Source organism: Sinocyclocheilus anshuiensis, unplaced genomic scaffold (genome assembly GCF_001515605.1).
Source record: "Sinocyclocheilus anshuiensis isolate Anshui unplaced genomic scaffold, SAMN03320099.WGS_v1.1 scaffold152, whole genome shotgun sequence".
In the NCBI taxonomy this organism is placed as follows: domain Eukaryota; kingdom Metazoa; phylum Chordata; class Actinopteri; order Cypriniformes; family Cyprinidae; genus Sinocyclocheilus; species Sinocyclocheilus anshuiensis.
In genome coordinates this window covers 2,939,410-2,952,066 of record NW_015555781.1, presented here as the reverse complement: position 1 = coordinate 2,952,066, position 12,657 = coordinate 2,939,410, and the positions used below count along the sequence as shown (strand labels likewise).

The 12,657-nt window shown below is 36.6% G+C and overlaps 2 protein-coding genes across 2 annotated transcripts in view; both read right to left on the bottom strand.

The window, feature by feature from the left end:
- Positions 1-535: 535 nt before the first annotated feature.
- On the bottom strand, positions 536-8,456 carry LOC107674585 (cytochrome P450 3A40-like). The gene is made up of 14 exons (XM_016468596.1): positions 8,452-8,456; positions 7,315-7,414; positions 7,095-7,214; positions 6,686-6,771; positions 6,322-6,470; positions 5,988-6,112; positions 5,809-5,893; positions 5,569-5,729; positions 3,074-3,097; positions 2,896-2,980; positions 2,649-2,809; positions 2,321-2,439; positions 743-905; positions 536-622 (listed from the first exon to the last, which is right to left on the bottom strand). Exons 1-14 carry the CDS (start codon positions 8,454-8,456, stop codon positions 536-538), a joined length of 1,470 nt encoding a protein of 489 aa, XP_016324082.1.
- A 55-nt stretch (positions 8,457-8,511) lies between these two features.
- Positions 8,512-12,657, bottom strand: part of LOC107674633 (protein sidekick-1-like) — a 370,868-nt gene continuing 366,722 nt past the window's right edge. The window contains exons 42-45 of the mRNA XM_016468661.1: positions 11,860-11,997; positions 11,532-11,652; positions 9,673-9,805; positions 8,512-9,535 (exon numbers count right to left, since the gene is read on the bottom strand). Of these exons, the coding sequence (XP_016324147.1) occupies positions 9,263-9,535; positions 9,673-9,805; positions 11,532-11,652; positions 11,860-11,997 (665 nt within the window). The 3' untranslated portion in view covers positions 8,512-9,262. The remainder of the gene's footprint in view (positions 9,536-9,672; positions 9,806-11,531; positions 11,653-11,859; positions 11,998-12,657) is intronic.

Genomic DNA, 12,657 nt, shown 5'->3' with positions numbered 1-12,657 from the left:
AATAACAAAATGACCATTTTTCACCAAAAGTATTTCTCACATGGGCCCATTTTATGTGGTAAAATAATTCTGATGATATAATAGATCTTTTTATATAGAAAAGAACTTCACGTCTGCTTTACTGCTACATGAATATACACTGCATTCACTACAATGTACATATGCATTATTTTATTTTGATTTTATAAAACATATACTGCAAGTATAATAAATAAAATAAGTATAATTAAATGTGCACAACGTTGTGTCTTTTAAAACATATTTATTACACTTCAATAAGCATTACACACATGACACAAAATGAATGAACCAGGAAGAGCTCAAGGTCCATCATGATCTTGAGCACCATAAATCACATAATGGCACACTTCTATAAAGTGTAAAAGGTGAACATAAAACGATTGACAATATAATGAAATATTAAAAAGAGAATTATAATTGTGTAAATATTCTAATGTGTTTCAGTCTTCATGATTAAAAATGATTACAAATGTTCTATTTATTCATAATTATATTATATAACTTTTGCATTGCATTATTTTTTTTCCTTGCGAGATCTTGGCATAAACTTCACTGTGATGGGAACCTTTGGCTGAAAAGCGGCATTCATCTCTAGAGGGATCTGAGAAAAAAAAAAAAAAGAGAAAATAAACTATAATTCATTCATTCAAGACACAAAGCACAGTCTGTCTCACATAACTCATGTATATCAATTCTAATTGATGACTGTCAGTGTACCAACCTGTGTCTCTTTACATGTTTCCATACGGAAGTTCTGAAGCAGCTTCAAAACAAGAAGTTTCATGATCATTTGGGCAAATCTCATTACAATGCAATTTCGAGGCCCGAGTCCAAAAGGCAGGAAAGCGTACTGGTTCATCTCTGACTTGCATTCTGGGCAGAACCTATGGTGATATATTAGAAACAAATTCAGTTTAGCAATTCTTGCTTCAATTAAATGGTCTAAAAACAGATTTCAGTGTTTGTAGACATAAAATTAAGTTTCAATGGAGATATAAATAAATCATTGTTGTGTAACCAAATAAGGACGTTTTCATAGTCCTTGCAACTTCCATATGAGAAAAAATTATTTGGTTTAGCCAGCCACTACACAGAATACTCCATGTTTGCCTAATAGTTTCTTTGTCTGTTATTGTCGTTTAATACTCACATACACAGAAGTGTCAAGAGCAGAACCACCAGGGTCCAGGTCACAGACAGAGATGGGAGATCAATCATTGTAAGTCAGCTGTCAGCTTGTCAGTATTCTTCAGCTGAAGCCTTAATACACACTGACGCTGTTGGTTTGCATTTATTTTCACCAGACGACGCATGATCCGGAAGTAGGCGTGGTGGTGAGCATGACGACCAAATAAGGTATTAAAAGACAGGTTATTATAGTTTTATATTATTACGTGTCCAGTGAGTTATCTGCGTTAACTGCAAGCAGTAGCCAACAGAGGTGACGTAAGTCTTAAAAGTTATTAATTTGTTAAGAAACATACATAAAAAAAAAGACGACAGACACAAACAACCGAAACCAAGTTCATCCTAGAGTGTCAAATAGAGTAGCACATCGATTTTACTCACCTTAGAAAACAGTAAAGCCCCTTATATCTGCGACTTCATAAAACACACTTCCTCTGTGTTCTGTTGCACAATAACGTTAGGTACGTCCTTTCATTGCATTTTAAATGTTCATAGTGACACCCATTGGACAAAAAGTGTAACTGAGTCTTATTTTATATATAGCATTTATGATTACATGATTTTATAAGCCGCGAATGGATGCTTAATATGCTCCAGTGCCGTCTGAAAATAAATAAATAAAAATCCCATGTCAAATGTTTATGAATGCTGATCCGAGAACAAATTAAATAACTTTTTTAGTTCCATGTATTTAATTATACAAAGGTAATTAATATTGATGCTAGTTTGTATTGGTTTCAATTGCTAGGTTGTATTGGTTTCAATGTCCAGTAACATTATATTTTTATATAGCTTTTTGGGTAAACACAAAAACCACATTAGCTTACATTCAAACCAGAGAACTGAAATGTTGATTTTAGGATAATGATGTTGCTCATAGATGTCAGGTCAGTCCAAGTTATCATATCATTGTTGTGTAACCAAATAAGGACGTTTTCATAGTCCTTGCAACTTCCATATAAGAAAAAATTATTTGGTTTAGCCAGCTTAAATCTGGCACGTGGTTCTATAAACTGTATAAATCACATGCTATAAGATGATAATATGTGAGAAAAATTGTGGTTGTGAAAAAAAATTAAAGATGTCATGTCTGATAGATGAATCACATGACCTCTCTGGTCTGAACTCATCAGGAGACTCCCAGAGCTGCGGATCACGACACAATACATATGTAGGAATTCCTCTCGAAGCGTGTTGCAGCGGGAAGGAGACGCATTGATTCATTGATGGCCATTTCCAAGTAATCCATTTTCATCAATGCATGATGGGAGTCTAAACCCCCGCCCCCCAAAAAAGACATGCCCGATGCATATTATGGCTTTGTTTTAAACCAATTTCCTGTTCCTTAAGTAAAACAACTGAACCCTAAACTCTAAAACTGCCTTAAAATAGTTTATTTACATAAAAACTATGAACAGAGCAGAAACCGTTGTTCTCACATGAGGAGGGAAGTTTGTGTCAATCTCCACAACCAGTTTTTCCAGGCAGTCTGGATTAGTTGCAAGATTATAGAGGAGGTAAGTGAGAGTGGTGCTTGTCATCTCATAACCTCCAAGAATGAAAACGAGGGATTGGGAGAGAATCTCGTGATCCTTAAGTCCTATTAAAATCACAAAACCACATATTTGACAACAAGTTCCATTTGAAATGAAAGAGTCGATAATGTGTAAATTCTATCTCTCAAACCTTTTGCTGGTTGCTCACTTGTGTCCTCAAAATGATCACCAGGTTTTTGATTTTGGAGCATGAGCTTGAGAAAATCTACCCGACCCTGATTAAAAACACAGAAGCATCAAAATCATTGCCAGGTATAAATGACAGTGTGAGTGACAGTAGATGAAAAGTGAAATAGTGACAAACATACATCTGATTCCTTGTTGTGCTCATCCTTATTCACAAAACAAATAAAAAAAATTATTGAATTTTTGTTTATTTTTTCATTATTTCTGTTCATTTTCCAATATTGTTATACAAATAATAACATACGTATTAGCAGAAAGAGAGGATTGAACATATTAAACTGGATAAACTTCTTGACATTGGTAACGAAAGGATCAGCTGCGTTGTTTATGGATTCAATGTCAACGCTAAAAGAGGAGCTGGTGACCACATCCAAACTGTATGGACCCACAACTCTAAAATAAAAATAGCTTTTTCTTATTAAATATATAATATACAGTAAGTGATTATTTACATATCATTACTTTGTCATCTGCAATAATATTACACCTTTAGTAATGAATTAAATTAATGTGGTTTCCCTTTATACACAGAAACCACTAATATCATATATTGGATACGAGTGTTAAATCAAATCTTTAGTATTGAGCAGAAAACGTTCTCAACTGATGCAGCTCTCCAGTGAATTTTAAGTATGTACAGAGGGCACTACAGGTTTATGTATGTTATTGGTTGTTTCAGACGTCTGTTGAAAACCTACCGATCACATTTATTGATACGTAGTGTTGTGGGTGTTGCATTATAACAGCCCTTTGTTACAGTCATCAGTGAGACAGAATAACCATCTTTTCCTCACATGTATTAAATCCTGTAGGTATTTTGTATCTCTGGTGTTGCTACTAATAGGAATTTAAAATGAGGGAATATATCTAAAAGTCCAGAACAATGTTTTACAAGCGGTTTACAAATAATATTACAGATGAGGGGTCTGTTTGTCACACAGTAGAGTTCCCTAGCAGCTGTTTTGGAAGCTGATTTCTAATGTCTCTTGACAATCCTCATAAGGCTGCGGTTCTTTCGGTTGGTTGTGCATCTTTTTCTTCCAGACTTTTTCCTTCCACTCAACTTTCTGTTTACATGCTTGGATACAGCACTCTGTGAACAGCCAGCTTCTTTGGCAATGAATGTTTGTGGCTTACCCTCCTTGTGAAGGGTGTCAATGATTGTCTTCTGGACAACTGTCAGATCAGCAGTCTTCCCCATGATTGTGTAGCCTAGTGAACCAAACTGAGAGACCATTTTGAAGGCTCAGGAAACCTTCGCAGGTGTTTTGAGTTGATTAGCTGATTGGCATGTCACCATATTCTAATTTGTTGAGATAGTGAATTGGTGGGTTTTTGTTAAATGTGAGCCAAAATCATCACAATTAAAAGAACCAAAGACTTAAACTACTTCAGTCTGTGTGCATTGAATTTATTTAATACACGAGTTTCACAATTTGAGTTGAATTACTGAAATAAATGAACTTTTCCACGATATTCTAATTTATTGAGATGCACCTGTATTTATTACGGCTTTATTTTAAACCTATTTGCCGTTCCTTAAGTAAAGCAACTGAACACTAAACTTTAAAACTGCCTTAAAGGAATAGTTTGCCCAAAAATGAAACTTTACTGAGGCCATCCAAGATGTAGATGATTTTGTTTCTTCATCAGAACAGATTTGGATAAATTTAGCATTACATCAGTTGCTCACCAATGAGAGTCCAAACAGCTGATTAAAACATCACAATAATCCACAAGTAATTCACACGACTCCAGCCCATCAATTAACATCTTGTGAAGTGAAAAGCCATGTTATTAAGAGAAACATCCAACATTAAGGCGTTTAAACTTTAAATAATTGCTTCTGGTCAAAATACAAGGCCTGAATCCATAATAACGTTTCCTCCAGTGAAAAAGTTCATCCTCTGTTGTCCTCTCACATCAAAATCCAACCAACATATCTGTTTAGAACAGTTTTGGACTGTTTTCTCTTATAAATGGTGCTTGATCTGTGCATAACTCTTTTCTGATTCAGATGAGACACCTTTTTACCGGAGAAAACAATATTATTGTTAGAGGACTTGTATTTTAGCTGGAAGCAAGGGTTTGGTTAAAACTTGTTTATTACAAATACGCAGCTTTTCACCATTTATAAGAGAAAACAGTCAAAAACTGTTCTAATAATAACAAATGTTGGTTGGCTTTTGATGTGAGAATACAACAGGGGATGGACTTCTTCACTGGAGGAAGTCTTTTATTATGGATTCAGGCCTTGTATTTTGACCAGAAGCAATGATTTAAAGTCGAAATGCCTTAATGGTGGATGTGTTTCTTAACAATGTGGCTTTTCACTTCACAAGACATTAATTGATGGACTGGAGTTATGTGGATTACTAGTGGATTATTGTGATGTTTTAATCAGCTGTTTGGACTCTCATTCTGACGGCACCCATTCACTGCAGAGGATCCATTAGTGAGCAAGTGATGTAATGCTAAATGTCTCCAAATCTGTTCTGATGAAGAAACAAACTCATCTACAGTATATCTTTAATTGCCTGATTTTTGGGTGAACTATTCCTTTAAGATAGATTTTCTACACAAAAACTATGAACCGAGCGGAAGCCAGTTTGCTCACATCAGGAGGGAAGTTTGTGTCAATCTCCAAAACCAGCTTTTCCAGGCATTCTGGATTAGTTGCAAGATTATAGAGGAGGTAAGTGAGAGTGGTGCTTGTCGTCTCATAACCGCCGAGAATGAAAACGAAGGACTGGGAGAGAATCTCGTGGTCTGTTAGTCCTATTAAATTAATAAAAACACCAGTCACATTTGAAATGAAAGAGTCTATAATGTGTAAATTCTGTACTGTCTCTCAAACCTTTTACTGGTTGGTCACTTGTGTCTTCAAACTTTTCATCAGGTATTTGATTCTGGATCATGAGTTTGAGAAAGTCCACCCGACCCTAATTAAAAACACAAAGTCATATTCTACTGCAGTATCAACATCTCTGCAAAATCTGGAGCTGTAGCTAAAGTAAGAAATAGTGGAAAACATACATTTGATTCCTTGTTGTGCTCGTCCTTGATCTTTCTCAGGACATTGTAGAAAAAGTCCACAGACGACCTTGAAAAAATACTTATACCCATTTTCCCCAGAAGATTTGCAATGGAAGGAAATAAAGCTGAAAAAAAATAAATCCTTGTTGTGCTCGTCCTTGATCTTTCTCAGGACATTGTAGAAAAAGTCCACAGACGACCTTGAAAAAATACTTATACCCATTTTCCCCAGAAGATTTGCAACGGAAGGAAATAAAGCTGAAAAAAAAAATAAAAAATCTCAAAACAAACAAATCAAAACAAATCATTTTTTTAAATTATAAAAATGACATACCTAAAATCAGAATGAGAGGACTGAACAGACTGAACTTGAAAAACTTCTTGACATTGGTAACGAAAGGATCATCTGCATTGTTTATGGAGTCGATATCAACACTGAAGGAGGAGCTGGTGACCACATCCAAACTGTATGGAGCCACAACTCTGGAATAATAATAGTGTTTGTTTCTACTTTGATATATTATATAGTGATAATTTACATATCATGACTTTCTAACAAAGCCAATGTCATCTACAATAATCACAGACCTTCATTAATAAATTCAATTAATTTTATGTGGTTTTATACATAGAAATCGACTGCAGTAAATACTTGCAATGTTCTTTATGTTTTGTTTAAGGACAGATGTCACACATACTCTTTTACTTTAACTGGCTGCTCGTGGTCTCTCTTTTGCATATTTTTTATAAAACGATCGGCATGCGTCACAGCTATGGGAAATATCTGAAACATATTTAGAAATAAGTGTTAGTTACATAAGTGTCAAAGAACAACAAGCAGAGCATAAAATAACATAAACCTAAATATTACATAAAAGTTTTGATATAGAAGTAAAGAATACTGAGAGACTAGATGCCAATATCTGAAACAGCTCATATTAAAGGGACAGTTCACAGCTCTAAGTTTGTTTCAAATCTGTGTAACAACTTCACAATATCTTATTTTTTCATACAGAGAATAAACAAAGTCATTCATTTTGAACAACATGAGAGATGACAGAATTTTTATGTTTGGGTGTACTATCACTTTAAGGGCCTTTACTGTACCTCCTTCAGTCGACCACTTGTGAAATATGGAGAGAGTGAACTGCGGATTCTCTTCCATCTCTCATCTTTAACTACAGTTATTCCATCAGCAAAGGGGCCAGCAAGGCCTGCATTTGTTTCCTGGACAAATTCCAAAATGATGATGTTTACTGGAGCATAAAGAAATCCTCAGCTTCCTGCCATTATCACACTTTCTGTCCAACTTTGAAGGTGAGCTTACCCTTCTGTTAGTGAAGGTAGAATAACATTCTTTCACCATAATTGCTTTGATCATTTCCAGGTCAGTAACCATTAATATTGGGAGCCTTCCATCATAGATCCTGAGCAATGAAAGGAAAATTGATCAATTTGCAGTCACAGTGATTCAGGCAAATACCTACGATACCATTCAAAAGTTTAGAGTCGATACATTTTTTTTTATTGACACTTCTATTTAACAAGGATGCTTCTTTTGAGCTTTCTATTCAAAGAATCCTGACAAAAAGTATAAAAAAATATTCAGCAGAACAACTGTTTTCAACATTGACACATGATTGTCACATGCTATGCTGATTTGCTGCTCAAGAAACATTAGCAAATCAGCATATTAGAATGATTTCTGAAGAATCATGAGAAACTGAAGACTGGAGTAATGGCAGCTGAAAATTCAGCTTTACCATCACAGAAATAAAATTACATTTTAAAATATATTAACATAGAATGCAAGTATTTCAAATACAATATTTTACAATATAATACAATTTCACAATATTACTGCTTTTACTGTAAAATAATTGCAGCCTTGGTGAGCATAAAAGACTTAATAAAAAACAAAACAAAACATTACAAAACATTAAAAACATTTAAAAACCTCAGACTTTTAAATGACCTGTTGTGATCCACAGTGTTGGGGGTAACTCATTACAAGTAATGTGAGTTACGTAATCAGATTACTTTTTTCAAGTAACTAGTAAAGTAACGCATTACTTTTTTAATTTACAATCACGTTTATTGTTGTTTTTCCATTACCTTTACATTTATATTTTTCATGAATTGTTACAGTTTAGTTTAAATTGTGCTCAAAAAAGGTAATATTATGTACATTATACTTCACACCTTTCTCCTTTATTCAGATTGTTGCAACAACAAAAAACTGTCCATAGATTCCCCAACATTTAGCCAACAGGCAGGACAGTGATACAAAATACAGCAACGGTCTGTTCTGATAAAAGTGATCATTTGATTTAATGCCTTCCAGAATATTTTTTTTTTCCTGTCATGATTTAGTGTGCATGTTGACGTAATATCAAGAAGACATTGTAGTTGGAGGCATTTAAGTGAACAGCAAACATTTAATTTATCATAAAAAAATCTTTACTTCATGAATGCCCATGACATACACTTGTGCTAAAACAGTTGGTCGGATTGAAACAGAAAAAGGGAAAAAAAAAAAAAAAAAAAAAAACTTGATTGTTGATGTGTGAGAATGAGCAATGGCACAAATCACAACACATCTGGCACTGTCTCACTGTCTGATTACACAGAGGCAGGGAACCAGAGCTGTCTGGCTTCTTCTAACAGCCTCCGTAGGTTTTCTTGCTGGTGAGTCTATAGAGAATATACTGAAAACAACCGTGCTTCATTATCCAGGCCGCGTAAACACGAATCAAATCCATTTACATTTCATGACCTTTACGATCTTGAATGCAACATGTATATATAGCGACAATGACAGTGAGATGAGATAATTCAGACAAGAGTATACAGTAATTACAGCGTGTTTTTCATGTAGCTTTTTCGTTATGTTCTTTTTTATGTGGTAAGGGCAGGGATGTTCAGTGTGAATATATGCCGCTCTTTAGAGAGGGAATGTCTCGTTTTCTGTTGCGTCCTGCTTATTAAAACCACAGACATTTATGCATCTTTCACAACCAAGGCAGCAAAAAGGAGGGACATGTACATTAAAAGTAACTCTGATTAGTCTTCGGTATTGTATAAAAATCATTTTTTCTCCCCTTAATAATGATCACGATCACTAATCAAGTACATTCAGGATCCAGCAACTCGATGAGCAGTCACATGTGATGTCTCTTTTAGTGCTCGTGGTGATAGTACTGTGCGAAACCAGAGAATTTCCTCTGCAACTATGTTGGCCGAGCCGCAAAGAGGGGTCCGGGTCCTCTTGTATGTCACACGAACGAGGAGAACCCTGTGAGGGGAGTCCGTGAGCCTGGTGCGGGCTGGCCGGTGGGGGTGTAGACCCCGCCAACGCTGTGCTGCGTGACCACTGTCTGATAGTAGGACTCGGTGTCCCCGCTGGCACTTTCATCATAGGAACAGGCCAGCGTCTGCTTCAGCCCCTTCTGCTGCCGCTTCCACGAGTTGAAGTATGACGGGTCGGTCATGTAGTGATTCACGAACGAGTGTTTGATCGGCTCCTCTTCGCACTCGCTGTCTGTGGCCTGATCATGGAAATATGAGAGGGGAAATCACACATTTGGAAGATTTATGTTGCGATATGCTGTACTGTATATGTAAGAGATAATTTACAGCCAGCTGGTCAAAGTAAACCACAATAGAGTGAACATGTGTCACTCACCTCAGACTCGGTCATCTCTGCAGGCCTCTCTGTCAGCGCGGTGCTCTCTGTGGAAACCATGCCGTTGTAGTTGCTACAGATGTCTTCGTCGGAATACCGCAGTCCGGCTGGATTGGGTCGGGGAGGGGACCGGCTTGAAGAGAAAAGGAAGTGGTAAGGGCATATGTGACGCCAGCCAATCAAAAACTTTCTCTGTTGTGCATCTTTGTTTGCCTACCTCCCTTCATCCTAACCCTAAGAGATACTGTAGCAACTTATAAGTTTAGCAAAATTCTGTAGACAAAAATGATCTATTATCAATAGTGTTTCAATGTATAAAGCACAGCTCACACATAAGTCACTTTCAAACCAAGCAGCTTTCTGTTGGTCAGTGTGGCAAATTCATTGAACCTGTTGCGAAATCCGTGCGGGGAAATCTGTTGCACTCACATGAAATTCCCAATCTTGTGGATTCCTATTGAAATGACTGGATTTTGCCCACGGAAATTCACTCAACAACAGTAAATGTGACCTAAAGGGACAGTCCACCCAAAAATAAAAGTTCTGTGATCATTTACTCATCCTCATGCCTTTCCAAATCTGAATGACTTTCTTTCTTCTGTGGAACAAAAATGAAGTTTGAATGTTGGCAACCAAACAGTTGGTGACCACTGGGGCGGGGGGAGAGAATCATTATCTACTTTTATGCTCCACAGAAGAAAGTAAGTCATACAGGTTTAGAACGGGATGACAGTGAGTAAATGATGACAAAATTTTTATTTTTAAGTAGTCAATTTCGAAAATTTGTAGCTTATCTTATTTAATCAGTCCTAATGAAGCCCTGTGTCAAATTTAGCTGGTTTCAGATTCACCCAATCCCAATCAGACACATTTATTAGGGTGCATTTATATATGACACATTCTTGCATTCAAAAGCAGCTCAGCAGAATGTAACAAAATGGAGCTTATTTAGCTACCATGTTAAGTTTATAGAGTCCTAACAGCCATAGGCACATCCCACAATAATCAGATACGGCCAAATTGTCCATCACAACATTTGATATTCTTGATGCTCTACTGCACTCCATTAGGCAAGGCTCTGTATGTTGTTAGGATGAAAACTGCACTCATTAATGTCTTACAGTGCTTGTCAATGTCAAAATGTTGGAGATGTTTGGCCGATCAAATCAAAGAAGGCAGGCCTTACTGACCACAGAAGCAGAACAATGATTCATGATTGAGATGTTAGATGTGTCTTGTTTGATTTGTCTAGACTGAGATGTTAAACAAACATATTCATCTCAAAAAATGCTGTTTTGAATTGAAAATATTATAGCATATAATTTGTGTAATGTAAATCATAGTTAAATTTGATGAGACAATAAATTTGGAGCAGTTTTTAGTCAATTGGGCATAAGTTTATGAGTTAATGTATGCACATTGTGAATGAATTTAATGAATATGGTTACTGGAAGCCTTTCAGTAAAATAAAATTAAGTAAAATTCAGATACATTACAATAAATGCTAGCTCTGTACTATTTTATCTTTCTTTTTCTTTATTCCCTTAAATCATTTTTCAATAAAAAGGACCATTACATTTACAAGAACACTTTGCCAGGATTAACTGTTCTAGTATTTAATACTGTTCTCCATCATTTGATAAAATACAGTGGATAATTTAATGAAATCTACAATAAGCCTAAACGGAAAGGAGGGATGTTTAGTGACCTCATTTAAAGGCACAGCACTATTTCAACACATTTAGCGGCTGGTTAAACTCTTTTTTTATGAAATACCACAAAAATGGCATAACCGTATTGTGAATTTGCCACCACAGAGTTATCAGATGATGCATACATAAGCTGCGTTGTTACAGTACCTGGTGCCATTCTTCCTCAAGAAGACACCCTTGACATGAACGGGCCTGCTGTTGAGCTCTAGAGCCGTGAAGCCTCCATTGTCCAGAGTGACCATCTCCTCCACCGTGGACACAGCTTTACCTACAGCAGTCAGCATATCATCATCACAGCAAAAACATCACCTGGGTCAAACTTTAATCACTGTTTGCCGGACGGCGTGCTAGTCTGAGTGGGCGGACATGTTTATCTGGATGAATATGTATGCAAATTTTTCAGCACATAATGATTATGTGAGGGAGGATGGATGGATGTGTCATGAGAAAGCTGAAGAGGTTTAGTCCAGGTCACCTGTTCCACAGCTCTTGTACTTTCTGTTCTGTCCGTGCAAGACGAGACCAAAAACCACCAGCAACAGCAGAATCAGACAACACAACGCCAACACGACGAGAAACCACCACTCCTCATAAAACGGGGTGTCTAGTTGAGCTGTTTATGACAAAGAAAAATGAAATATAAAGATAAGACATGCAGAAATGTGTAGATTGTTGACATTTTACAAAACTTGCTGCCAAAAGTGCTGTGGGTGATTGCCAGGGTGTTGCTATGGGTGGTTTCTTTGTGGATTTAATACTGGAATACTCCATGTGACTTTTACTTAGGTGGTTTTCACACTGGGCTCGTTTGCTGTGGTTCGAACCCGAGTGCGATTGTTCCCAGCACCCCCCGCAGCGTTGGTCTGGTTTCACACTCTCTTGATTCCATCGAACCCCGGTGCATTTGCAGTCATCTTACGTCATCACAAACGTGCACAACGTATGATAGAAAACAGAACGTGGGTCAATATATTGTGTTTTTTAATTCATTTTGTGCTATTATGCGCAGCAGAGTAAACGACATATGGGTTTACTGTATGTGCGTCACATGTAGACTTGTGCCGGTATTCGGTAATGCGATATATCACGGTAATGAATATGCAAGATATTGTTATCGTGGGCACTTCTAAATACCGTGAAAAATGATATATTACAAATTATTCCGAATTTCTAATGCATTTTAAGAATACTTTTCCCATCAACTGGTCCAAATGCACAACACTGCTGTATGCTGCGTGAAAGAGCTGCGCACTCTGATGTAAATAAGCGCGGA